Here is a 13,885-nt window from a genome sequence, read left to right on the forward strand (position 1 = left end):
ATAATAAGAACAGTGCACCATTAATGGTGTCAGTAGGGGGGCTGGTGCCCCAAGGGCCAGATAAAGGCAAGCAAGGGGCCACATCTGGCCCCCGGGCCGCAGTTTGGAGACTGCTACTCTAGAGTCTCTGTTTAAAAGAATATAAAATAAAAAAATATACATAATGTTTGGGGGTTCTTAGTAATATCCAGGAGCTGACTCTGCCTACTAGACGCCTCTTATAGCTAAAATATAATTTTTTAGGTGGACTGTCCCTTTAAGAGCCTCATGAGGTCTCATAGCCGTGATGTCAGTTACATATTGCGCACACTTGGAGATTTCTTGCACTTGTCGGTATTTGGAGGAGCAGCTGGGAATGTTTTGCCCTGAAGGATGACGATGATTATTTTTAGAAGTTAAGATGTAGAATGTTGGGGGAATGTTCCGTTCACGCTTCGGTACGAACCCCTCTCTGCGTTCCGCCATGCGCACCATTCCTGCAGCGTGTGACCTTTTTATGTCCCTGCTGAGACCGCGCAGGGGGGTCCCCCCCGATACCGAACATTCCTCAGCCAATCCCCGGCCACCCTCCCATCCAGCTGTGCATACTTCACACATCATCCATGACAAGCAGCTGAGTGCCGGGGACGCCTGCTGTCCTCCATATTATTGTAATTCATACAAGGGGGGGGGGGGGCAGGAGAGGCAGATGCCTTGGGCGCTTCAGTAGGAGGGGGTGCAAAAAAAGGGTAGGACCCGCAATCTATACAGATGAGGTAGTTCATAGATCATGAGGAGGGGGGCGCTTTTTGGCCCTTTGTCCTAGAACTTAATTCACAAGTAGATTTGTATATATGATTCCTTTGATGGCCTAAGGCTTAAAGTGTTCCCCGCCGTCATTTTTACAGCTCCACAACGACATGTCACATTATACAGCAGCAATGTAATGTCTCCAAAAAAGCTTCACCTTTTATCAATCAGTCCTGGGTCACACTGCTGCCGGTCCCCGCATCGCACCCGAATCATGGATGGTTCACACTGAGATCTGTGAACCGCTGCGGGTGTCACTGTTAAGTTAGTGACACCCCCCAGATCGGTTCACAGTGAGAACTGTCAAATGGTGCTGGAATCGGATCGCATTGGGTGTGAACACTCGTATGATCCGATTCCAGGGAGGACCAAAAAAAAATAAAGGGTCCTGCACCATTTTGGTGCGAATGCGATTTCAGCCATGCAGTTTGTAAGGCTGAATTCGTATCACACAGACATCGCATGTGGTCTGCACAGCAATGCGAATCGCATGCACAAGTGTGAACCCAACCTACAGCTAGTAATGATGTCATGAGTCTGCTGCAGGCAAGAAGAAGCATTTCTTTAGTCTCCCCCCCCTCCCCCACTGTATTTACTGTACATTGTAAGTTTGTAGCAAGTCACAAGGTAAGAGGGGCTGATCATAATATTATTATACAGGATAATATATAATATATATATTTTTATGCAGGATATAATAATAATAATAATAATTATTATTATTATTATTCAGGATAGTAAACAAGTTATTATTACATATTTTTTCATAGGATATTATATATGTAATTTTTCTTAAATATTATAATAATAAGATTATTATTATTATTCTATATTTTTATACATGTTATTATTAAATATTATTATTATTACATCTTTATTCAGGATATTATACGTGTTATTATTATTATTATATATTCAATACAGGATAGTATACATAATATTATTTTTTTTAATTATGGTTATTATTTATTTTTATATGTTATTGTTATTAAATATTATACTAATAAGATTATTATTATATCTTTATACAGGATATTATACATGTTATTATTACTATTATTATTCTTAATTATTACATATTTTTATATAGGATATAATATGTGTTGTTATTATTATATACTTTTATATAAGATATCATACATGTTATTATTATTATTATGATTATATATTTTTATAGAGGATATTATAAGTATTACTATTATTATTATAATCCAGGATTTTATGGATAATATTATGATTATATATTTTTATTCAGGATATTATACATAATATTAGTATTTATATATTTTTATACATGTTATTGTTATTAAATATTATTATTATATCTTTATCTACAGGATATTATACATGTTATTATTACTATTATTATTAATTACTACATATTTTTTATATAGGATATCATACATGTTATTATTATTGTTTTTATACAGGACATTATACATAATATTATTATTATAATTATATATTTTTATACAGGATATTATACATATTATTATAATCCAGGATTTTATGGATATTATCATTATATATTTTTATTCAGTATATTATGCATAATATTAGTATTTATATATTTTTATACATATTATTGTGATTAATTATTATTATTTATTTATTTATTTCAGGTACTTATATAGCGCCGTCAATTTACGCAGTGCTTTACATATACATTGTACATTCACATCAGTCCCTACCCTCAAGGAGCTTACAATCTAAGGTCCCCAACACACATTCATACATACTAGGGACAATTTAGACAGGATCTGATTAACCTACCAGCATGTCTTTGGAGTGTGGGAGGAAACCGGAGCACCCGGAGGAAACCCACGCAGGCACAGGGAGAACATGCAAACTCCAGGCAGGTAGTGTCGTGGTTGGGATTCGAACCAGTGACCCTTCTTACTGCTAGGCGAGAGTGCTACCACTACACCACTGTGCTGCCCCTTTATTATTATATCTTTATCTATAGGATATTATACATGTTATTATTACTATTATCATTATATATTTTTATATGAATATGATTATTTATTCATTTTTATACAGGATATTATACATATTATTTTATATTATTGTACAGGATATTATTATTATTGTTATTCAGGATGTAGATGATCATTGTCTGATCCCCTGCACTGATTCTTTTCCAGCTCTTTGGCTTTGTGTACGCCTGTTATGTGACCAGCGTGTTCACAGAAGAGGAGGACAGCTGTGAGTATAACCGCTCTATAGTCCTGGCCACAAACACTCGCCATACACTATACAATCTGACTGTACCATCTCCTTTAGACCTGCCAACAACTCTGTAATGTGAGGGTCGGTCTGATTGGATAGCAGTTGAATGGATTGGTCAGGGTTGTCCCGATAGGACACAGTTTTGGTAAGTGTGAAGGAGATTGTACAATCAGGTTGTAGTGTGTGTGGCCACCATTATACATCGAGCCATTTCCTCTTTGGAGTGGTAGACAGAATATAAAGGATACTGGAAGAGATAGAAATGCCATTGATGTTTATTAATGTAGAAGCCCCCGGACCTGTACAGACCCCGAATGTCAGATTTTTATCTGCGGCTTGTTGTGGTCATTTTAGGCTAAAGGAGGCCGGGAGTGTCTCTACTTGGGGGATGGACGGGGGGGGGGGGGGGGGGGGGGGGTGTAAGGGTGATATAAAGTGGGGGGGGGGGGGACATCAAACATTTGACAGCTGTCTGATGGGGAGGGGTTAGTTTCTTTCTCTCGTTTTAGGAAAACAGCCCCATAGTGACTGAAAACGATCACATTGAACAGGAATCATAAACTGCAGATCCTCCATCGGACCCGATGGCCCCAAAATAAACCCCTCCCCCTTCACCCTCCATTGGATGGATTTAGGAAGATGTCGATATTATTTGCTGGAAAGTCAATTAGCTGCCAGAATGATGTAGATTGTTTCTGATCATACGATCAACACAATCCTTTAATTGATTATTCGGTGCGACTAAAAAGATCCAGCTGAGCAAGAATCATAAACCCACAGACCGTTCGATGCGTCTACTGAGCCGTCCATCCGTCCTGACACTAGCACATTCATTGGCTGAATTTTATTGATCGTTTCTGATCCATTAGATAAATATCTGTGTGTGTCAGACTACCGATCATAATTCAGATCGAAGAAATGATCTTTTCTGTTAGATCATATTTTCAGTCAGCACTGTATGTGTGGCATTGTCTGAAATTTTAACTGAGGACCAATCGCTTGCTTGTGATCACTTGAAGCTAGATTGATCGCAAATCAATACATTTATGGCCACTATATGTAAATTGATCACAAATAAATATGAGTATGGTCACTTTAAATTGATGATTAAATTATGATTTATGGTGGCCATTCATGTATCGATTTCTGATCAATTTATGGTGGCCATACATGTATGGCCACCATATATCGATATGCGTGTCGCCACTATAAATTGATCAAATATCAATACATGCAGGGCCACCATAAATCGATACGTGTATAGCACATTCATTGGCTGAATTTTATTGATCGTTTCTGATCCATTAGATAAATATCTGTGTGTGTCAGACTACCGATCATAATTCAGATCGAAGAAATGATCTTTTCTGATAGATCATATTTTCGGTCAGTGCTGTATGTGTGGCATTGTCTGAAATTTTAATAGAGGACGAATCGCTTGCTTGTGATCACTTGAAGCTAGATCGATCGCAAATCAATACATGTATGGCCAGTATATGTAAATCGATCACAAATAAATATGAGTATGGTCACTTTAAATTGATGATTAAATTATGATCGTTTTCTGATCGTTTTCTGATCAATTTATGGTGGCCATACATGTATTGCCACCATATATCAATATGTGTGTCGCCACTAAAAATTGATCACAAATCAATACTTCTATGGCCACCATAAACCAATATGTGAATGGCCGCTATAAATTGATTGGAAATTAATACATGTATGGCCACCATAAACAAAATATGTGAATGGCCCTATAAACTGATCAGAAATCAATACATGTATGGCTACCATATGTAAATCGATCACAAATCAATACGTGTATGGCCACCATAAATTGATCAGAAATCGATACATATATGGCCCCCATAAATCAATATGTCTTTCGTCAGTATAAATTGATCAGAAATCGATACATGTATGGCCCCCATAAACCAATATGTGAATGGCCGCTATAAATTGATCGGAAATTAATACATGTATGGCCACCATAAACAAATATGTGAATGACCACTATTAATTGATCAGAAATTGGTACATGTATGACCACCAAAAACCAATATGTGTATGGCCCTATAAACTGATCAGAAATCAATACATGTATGGCTACCATATGTAAATCGATCACAAATCAATACGTGTATGGCCACCATAAATTGATCAGAAATCGATACATATATGGCCACCGTAAATCAATATGTGAATGACCGCTATTAATTGATCAGAAATTGATCGGAAATTGGTACATGTATGACCACCATAAATCAATATGTCTTTCGTCAGTATAAATTGATCAGAAATCAATACTTGTATGGCCACCATAAACCAATATGTGAATGGTCGCTATAAATTGATCGGAAATTGGTACATCTATGACCACCAAAAATCAATATGTGTATGGCCACTGTAAACTGATCAGAAATCAATACATGTATGGCTACTATATTTAAATCGATCACAAATCAATAAGTGTATGGCCACCATAAATTGATCAGAAATCGATACATATATGGCCACCATAAATCAATATATCTTTTGCCTGTATAAATTGATGAAAATCAATCCATATATGGGGGACCTTTCCATTCACCAGCAACTAAGTATCCATCCTTCCTGTAGTACGGTCCAATGATTGGTGGTCTATAGGAGATATGAGATTGTTAGGTGTGTGGCCGATCGTACAATGTACACATCAGCTCTCTGTCACTGTCAGATATGAATGATGAAGAGCGGGGGATGTGGGGGAGGGGGACTCATTAGTAGAGCCCCCCCTGATATTTCTAGGAAGGAGAATCTCTATGGATGGAGGTGATGATTCGGAGGTCCCGGATTTGTCCTCGTTATTTCCTGGCTCCGGGGCTCTTTATTAGTTGCCATCACGTGTCCCTTGATTATCCCAGATTGTGGGGACAATCAGTCAGTGTGGGGAAAGGGGCGGAGAGGCAGCACTGGAGGGAGCCGCATAGGAATTCACAGAGGAGCGGATTACAGGGGAAGCAATTAAAGGGACACAATCAATATAAGACAAAGGGGGGGGGGGAGAATTAATTGGAAAAAAACTCAGGAACAAAAGATTTTTGGTGTAAACCCGACACTGTGATCTCATATCCATCACAGGTATTTATATAACACCAACAATGTACACCGCGCTCTACATACACACTATATTACCAAAAGTATTGGGACGCCTGCCTTTACACACACATGAACTTTAATGACATCCCAGTCTGTAGGGTTCAATATTGGGTTGGCCCACCCTCTGCAGCTATAACAGATTCAACTCTCCTGGGAAGGTTGTCCACAAGGTTTAGGCCTGTGTCTATGGGAATGTTTGACCATTCTTCCAGAAGCGCATTTGTGAGGTCAGGCACTGATGTTGGACGAGAAGGCCTGGCTTGCAGTCTCCGCTCTAATTCATCCCAAAGGTGTTCTATTGGGTTGAGGTCAGGACTCTGTGCAGGTCAGTCAAGTTCCTCCACCCCAAACTCGCTCATCCATGTCTGTATGGACCTTGCTTTGTGCACTGGTCCAAATCATTTGGTGGAGGGGGGATTATGGTGTGGGGTTGTTTTTCAGGGGTTGGACTTGGTCCCTTAGTTCCAGTGAAGGGAACTTTTAAGGCGTCAGCATACCAAGACATTTTGGACAATTTCATGGTCCCAACTTTGCGGGAACAGTTTGGTGATGACCCCTTCCTGTTCCAACATGACTGAGCACCAGTGCACAAAGCAAGGTCCATAAAGACATGGATGAGCGAGTTTGGGGTGGAAGAACTTGACTGGCCTGCACAGAGTCCTGACCTCAACCTGATAGAACACCTTTGGGATGAATTAGAGTGGAGACTGCAAGCCAGGCCTTGTCGTCCAACATCAGTGCCTGACCTCACAAATGCTTTTCTGGAAGAATGGTCAAACATTCCCATAGACACAGTCCTAAACCTTGTGGACAGTCTTCCCAGAAGAGTTGAATCTGTTATAGCTGCAGAGGGTGGGCCAACTCAATATTGAACCCTACGGACTGGGAGGACATTAAAGTTCACGTGCGTGTAAAGGCAGGCGTCCCAATACTTTTGGTAATATAGTGTACATCAGGCCCTGCCCTCAAGAGCTTACAATCGAAGGTCCCTATCACACATATGAGGGCAATTTAACCTACCAGCATGTCTTTGGAGTGTTGGAGGAAACACATGCGAACTGCAGTGTCTTGGCTTTGGTTGTGAACCCAACACTCGGGTTCTACGAGGTAGAAGTGCTAACCACCACTGAGCATTGATGGGAGGGGGTCCTGCAGACTGGGGGGGTCCTACAGACACAAGGTCATGGCCCGGCGCTCCCCCCTCCCATAGCCTATAATGGCCGATATCACAGCTGGTGTTCTGTACAGGGGTGGCTGCTTCCCAGAAGGGTGAATCTAAGAACCATTTTTTTCATTTGGGGTCATTGAACCTTCATCCCCCCCCCCCCCCCCGGTGTGATCTGTATTGTCTGTCATCCATTCCTCCCGTGTCTCTGCTCCTCCCCCTCCCTCACCCTGCATGCCTTCTCATTGTTTTTGTTGCTTTTATTTTGGGATTTTGTTTCTTTCAGTTGATTTCATTGGTGGATTTGATCCATTCCCCCTCTACCATGTCAATGAAAAGTCCAATCACCCGCTGTTCAAGCAGAGTTATTTGTAAGTATAAAAGACGGCACTCTGCGGCCTGTCCTGTCTCTGCCGAGACACCAGCCAATCAGATCCATGCCCAACTGGAGTTTACTATAACCAATCATACCTTTTTGTTGTTAGATTCTGAGGGATGCAGGCATGCCATTGGCTGCTGTGGTGCACCTGTCACCTGTAGAGCTGGGTCAGCTCTGAGCCAATGTTCAGCGTATGTGTAAGAAGAGATACATACATTGGGGTTGGTTTACTAAAGGCAAATAGACTGTGCACTTTGCAGTTGCTCCAAAGCTTAGTAAATGAGGGGAAGCTTCACTTTGCAAAGAGTACCCAATCACATGCAAGGGAAAAAAATATATATATTTTTGCTTGCACATGATTGGATGATGGAAGTCATCAGAGATTTCCCTCACTTACTAAGCTCTGGAGCAACCGCACTTTGCAGAGTACACAGTCTATTTGCCTTTAGTAAATCTACCCCAATGTAACATTTCTGGGTGAAGCTCCAGCACACTTTGACTTGATCCATAATCTGCTGTAACCACTGGAGTAGCAGCCTGTCCTCCCCCTTCATTACCAGGCTGCTTTACAGTGCTGTGATAGTTTGACTGACAATGACTCCATCATGCAACGCTGTATCTAAACAAGTTTTATATTATTTTTTTTATCAGGTAGAGCTTTCTTTAGGTGATATTTAATCAACACTTGGGGTTTATGTTTTAATATTTAAAGGAAAAATAAGACAAAAAATGTCGCCTATCAGTGCCCATCTGTGCTGCCAACCAGTGCCCATCAGTGCCTCATAGTTACATAGTAGGTGAGGTTGAAATAAGACACAAGTCCATCAAGTCCAACCTATGTGTGTGATTATGTGTCAGTATTACATTATATATCCCTGTATGTTGTGGTCGTTCAGGTGATTATCTAATAGTTTCTTGAAATTATCGATGCTCCCCGCTGAGACCACCGCCTGTGGAAGGGAATTCCACATCCTTACCGCTCTTACAGTAAAGAACCCTCTACGCAGTTTAACGTTAAACCTCTTTTCTTCTAATTGTAATGAGTGGCCACGAGTCTTGTTAAACTCCCTTTCGCGAAAAAGTTTTCTCCCTATTGTGGGGTCACCAGTATGATATTTGTATATTGAAATCATATCCCCTCTCAAGAGTCTCTTCTCCAGAGAGAATAAGTTCAGTGCTTGTGACCCTTCCTCATAACTAATATCCTCCAGACCCTTTATTAGCTTTGTTGCCCTTCTTTGTACTCGCTCTGTTTCCAATACATCCTTCCTCTAGGTACATGCCACCTATCAGTGTCGCCTACCAGTGCCCATCAGTGCCACCTATCAGTGTCGCCTACCAGTGCCCATCAGTGCCACCTATCAGTGTCGCCTACCAGTGCCCATCAGTGCCACCTATCAGTGTCGCCTACCAGTGCCCATCAGTGCCACCTATCAGTGTCGCCTACCAGTGCCCATCAGTGCCACCTATCAGTGTCGCCTACCAGTGCCGACTACCAGTGCCCTTCAGTGCTACCCACCAGTGCCACCTCTCAATGCCTATCAGTGCCACCTATCAGTGCTGCCTCATCAGCGCACATCAATGAAGAAAAAAAATAACAAACAAACTATGAAACTGCTTTTTGTTTTGTTTTTCAAACTTTTTGGTCTTTTTTTTTTTTTTTTTTTTTTTTTTTTTTTTTTTTAGCAAAAAATAGAAACCCAGCAGTGATTAAATCCTACAAAAAGAAAGCTCTATTTGTGTAAAAAAAAAAATATAAATATAAATATTTCATGTGAGTACAGTGTTACATGACCGCGCAATTGTCCTTCAAAGTGTGACAGAGCTGAAAATTGGCCTGGGCAGGAAGGGGGTGAAAGTTCCCGGGAGGCAAGTGGTTAAAGAGTCATTGTAATCATTGAATGAAGATTTTTTCTTTTGTTTGTTCACTTTGCCGCATTCGAATCGAAAAAAAAAAATATATAAAATTTTCGAGTCGGCCGATTAGAAATTTATTGATTCAAACATTTTGAATTGAAAAAAAATCAAAGATTTGAAAGAAGACATCCGAATACGAACTGAGGGAATCAACCCGAATTTGACAAAACGAAATAACTAGATTAACGAATCTGAACAAAAAGAAAGGAAGGCCCCCTTCACACCTCTGCGACTTGTCCTGTGACTCGGGACTGCAAAGTCACATGTCAAGTTGTACCCCATGATTTCCAATGAGTACCGTTCATATCTGTGCGACTTCATCAACTTCAAAAGTACTCCCTGCACGACTTTGGTCCGACTTTCCAATGGCATATAGTTCACACCAATGCAGTCAGTTCCAGAAACAAAAGTAGAACGTGCCGCATTTTTTCTGTACTATATTGGAACGCAGTAAAATGCACCTAAACGCACTGGAACGTGTAAAGCTGTTCACATTACAAAAAATGCATTCCAGATCTGTTCCCGATGCGTTTCTGCATGCAGTTTTTGATGCATTTCAGATGATTTATTTAGTTATTTTCTTTCATTTTTTTTCCACTGTACTGGGGGCCGGTGCATTTTTACAGTGTTTCACTACAGTTCTGTGCAGGAAAAATGCAGCATACTTTTTTTTTTCTGGAATGCACTGATATGAACTATGCCATTGAAAACCATATAACTTACTTTCCATGCGTTTCTGATGCACTGGACTGTATGTGGTGTGAACCGGCCCCGTTTGCATCGAACACGTTGCAGGAATACAAGCGATAACAGCTTGCGGCGGCGCACATTACATGCGTTGCCATTCATTTTAAATGGCACTCCAATGCACTAAGGCCGCCTTTCTTAACCTAAACACAGAGGAAGCCTTGAACTCATTTTTCAGATCTCGGGGAACCCCCGGTAAGGTAAGTCCATTGGGGGGTTCATGGGACAATGCTCCCTACATTGGTGGTGAACAGTGAGAACAATTCCCCCCCTTACACTGGGGGTCAGAACGTCACTTTTACAATCACGCCGTTGACTCTGGAACTATGCAGGCACCACCAGATGAGAGCTTAGATTGCCACAGCTCAAGGGACCCCCCTCCCCCACCACCTCTGGAGGAACCTTAGGGTTGCATAGAACACGCATTTGGATTGCTTTTCAAAGAGCTTTTGACACTTGGTAAGGAGGTTTTGTATTGGCTGCTTGCCACCTGCTTTATCCCCTTCGACCCGGCAATAGCGATTGCCAACTGAGTGCATTGTGGGGCTCATGCAGAGAGGCCCCATTCACGTAAATGGGTCACGCTCCGGAAGCGGCATGCAGTGCAGGCTTGTGTACACCCCCAGCCGCTGCATCTTCAGCTCAAGAGAGAGCGATTGGGGGGGATGGGGGCGGTAAAAGTGCAGCTTAACCTCAGGGTTTTACATCCCCACAACTGTTACTGAGAACAAGCCCTACCTACTAGGCCAGTGATGGTGAACCTCGGCACCCCAGATGTTTTGGAACTACATTTCCCATGATGCTCATCTACACTGCAGAGTGCATGAGCATCATGGGAAATGTAGTTCCAAAACACCTGGGGTGCCAAGGTTCACCATCACAGGCCTAGGAGCATACCAAGCATTTGGTATCAGTACTCGCCCAAATGTTCCCGAAACCAATACTTTGAGGTGAGATTTGCTCCAATACAAAATGAATGGGCGCAAAGCGCACTCCAAAGAATTGCATGCGATTTCCCCTTAGATAAAGGGATTAAAGCGCCATCTAGTGGGCAGTTTAGTAAATGTTAGAACTCACAGTACATAGAGGTGCTCACAGGGCTGGGAGGAGATGTAGAAGCGGTCCCCCCCCCCCCCCGGCTAAAATCACTTCCGCCCTATATCCTCAGGGGTCCCGGAACTTCTCCTCTAGCCCTGTGAGCACCTCCAGTGGCCCTGATTTGCTACCACTGGCGGACTAGGACACCTGTGTATCGCTCCCAGCCCCTCCCCCCCCACCAAGTACCCCCATAGAAAACCGCTTTATATGGGGGATCTCACACAGGCTCGCTCCCAAACGGCCTTGTCTGCGTCTATTGACAGTGTGGCTCAGCTCCGCCCCCTCGACCTAGGATTTGATTGACAGGAGTGGAAGCCAATGGCTCCCGCTGCCATCAATCTACCCAGTGAGGAGGGAGAGCGCAGAGACAGACGCTGAACTCGTGCACATCACAGGATCGAGATTGGCTCGGGTAAGTATAACGGGGGGGGGGATCCTCTGCCATAGCTCCCAACTGTCCCTGATTTGGAGCAATGTCCCTCTTTCCTCCTCATTTGCCCTTCATTTTGGTCTGATCTATATAGATATACAGTGGAACCTTGGTTTGCGAGTAATGCTGTTAACGAGCGTTTTGAAAGACGAGCAACTTTTTTTTTTTCTAATTCTGACTCGGTTTGCGAGTGTTGTCTGGCAAAACAAGCAGAATTCAAGCCAATGGGGTGTGCAGTACCACATTTGGCCAGAGGTGCAAGGGGGCACCGGGGACACTCAGAACGGTTTGGAGCCGTTCGGAAATACTCGGAATCACTTGGAAATAGTTCCCGAGTGTTTCCGAGCCTTTCCGAGTTCAGCCGAGCTGTCCCAGAGTATTTCTGAGGCTCTCTGGCGCCCCCCCCACCTCTGGCCACGTGTGGTATTGCATGTAATAGAAGTCAACGCGGGAGGAATTATCTTAGGTTTCCATTGACTTCTATGGGGGAACTTTCGCTTTGATATGCGAGTGCTTTGGATTACAAGCATTCTCCTGGAACGGATTATGCTCGTAATCCAAGGCTCCACTGTATATAAAATGCTTTTTTGATCTTTCAAAAAGTGTTTCCCAGTGCTAAACCTTTCGTCTAAATTCTAAATTGCTGCATCTGGAAATTTTAAAAGCCAATATAAAGGAATAGTAGTGGTGAAAAAAAAAAGCCCTTGCGGATTTAATTAACCTTTTTTTAGGGTTAATTCTCCTTTAAGGGGGTGTGGCAGGGGGGGCGTGTCCTATGCCTACATACGTTTGGTAGTAGGTGTCCCTCATTTCCATCTCAAAATGTTGGGAGGTGTGTAGAAGGTATAAAAAAAAAAAAATGTTCTGCCCTTACAACCGCTTTGAACAGAACACACGGTAACCCTTGCATTAACGCAGTGCAAGAATGTAAATGAGCAAAATGTGCACAAGCTGGAGAGTGGGAATCAGTCTCCGCCCCCTCCGTGCCATCCCACAATAATCACAAAAAAAGTGAACTTATCTTTTAATAAGAATGTCATTTTTTCAGTTGTATCTATTTTCTTTATTTACGTCAGTCATTCTTTTTTTTTTTTTTTTTATTTCATTTGGTAGGGAATCTTCCGCTCTTACTGTAAAGAATCCCTTCCTAAATTGACGGTAAACTTCTCTAATTTCCATACACAACTAATATGTCCGCTACAGAAATAATGATCATAAAATCAACAATAACATTGATAAGTGATTCACAATCACACCACGTCATCGTATTTTTTTTATGCGTCTGACTTTCATGTCTCCCCCCACAGGCCGGCGTAAATGAGAGGAGCTGCCATCCAGCGCGGATAGGGTGGGGGACGCCCGCCGCAAGCTGTGACACAGACTCAGGATTGGGCAGAGGAGACGCCAAGAACCCGGGACTGTACACAATGCGTCACAGCGAAGAGACAAAGGACTGCGCAATTTCTGACTGTTACTGGGCCGGTGCCCCCGCCCCCTTCTAGCTGATCCCACCCCCTTCTTCCTGACCCCGCCCCCTTCTTCATGGCCCCGCCCTCAGATTCCCAGGCCTTCTCTGAATCCAATGTATGTAAAGTCATTGTTCGATATACAGCACCCCCCCCCCAGAGGTAGTGTGCGCCCATCGTCCTGGGGGTGGCGCAGCCCGTTCATACAAGGTTTTTTTTTTTTTTTTTACCTTTCTTTTTTTAAAGGTTTAATAAAAATTGTCACATTAGATTGTTTACCGTGTCAAACGACCGTTTTACCAGCATTGCTTCCGGGAACAGGATGGTCGGTTATCCGAGATCACCCGCGGATATCGATTTGCGGTCCTCAAAACTGCGGCATGAATCTTTAGAACTAGAAAAAGTCATTTGAGCGATTGGAATTTACTACCAGGAGGTCGTGTCACATCTATCTCTCCAACTGTACAGTAACTGAACGATCGCATGCAGTTCCCTGCAACTGTGGAAATTTTGACATGATCTGC

The 13,885-nt window shown here is 42.3% G+C and overlaps 1 protein-coding gene across 6 annotated transcripts in view; it reads left to right on the plus strand.

The window, feature by feature from the left end:
• The window catches only part of NKAIN4 (sodium/potassium transporting ATPase interacting 4), an 80,774-nt gene extending 67,213 nt beyond the window's left edge, over positions 1 to 13,561 (plus strand). For 3 of the 6 annotated variants that reach the window (XM_073607458.1, XM_073607462.1, XM_073607459.1), the window contains 4 exons: positions 2,937 to 2,997; positions 7,611 to 7,695; positions 13,009 to 13,053; positions 13,203 to 13,561. In XM_073607458.1, the coding sequence (XP_073463559.1) occupies positions 2,937 to 2,997; positions 7,611 to 7,695; positions 13,009 to 13,051 (189 nt within the window). In that variant the 3' untranslated portion in view covers positions 13,052 to 13,053; positions 13,203 to 13,561. The remainder of the gene's footprint in view (positions 1 to 2,936; positions 2,998 to 7,610; positions 7,696 to 13,008; positions 13,054 to 13,202) is intronic. The other 3 variants (XM_073607456.1, XM_073607457.1, XM_073607460.1) reach the window with 3 other exon arrangements.
• The last annotated feature ends 324 nt before the right edge of the window (positions 13,562 to 13,885 follow it).

This window comes from Aquarana catesbeiana, linkage group LG12 (genome assembly GCF_042186555.1).
Source record: "Aquarana catesbeiana isolate 2022-GZ linkage group LG12, ASM4218655v1, whole genome shotgun sequence".
Classification (NCBI taxonomy): Eukaryota; Metazoa; Chordata; class Amphibia; order Anura; family Ranidae; genus Aquarana; species Aquarana catesbeiana.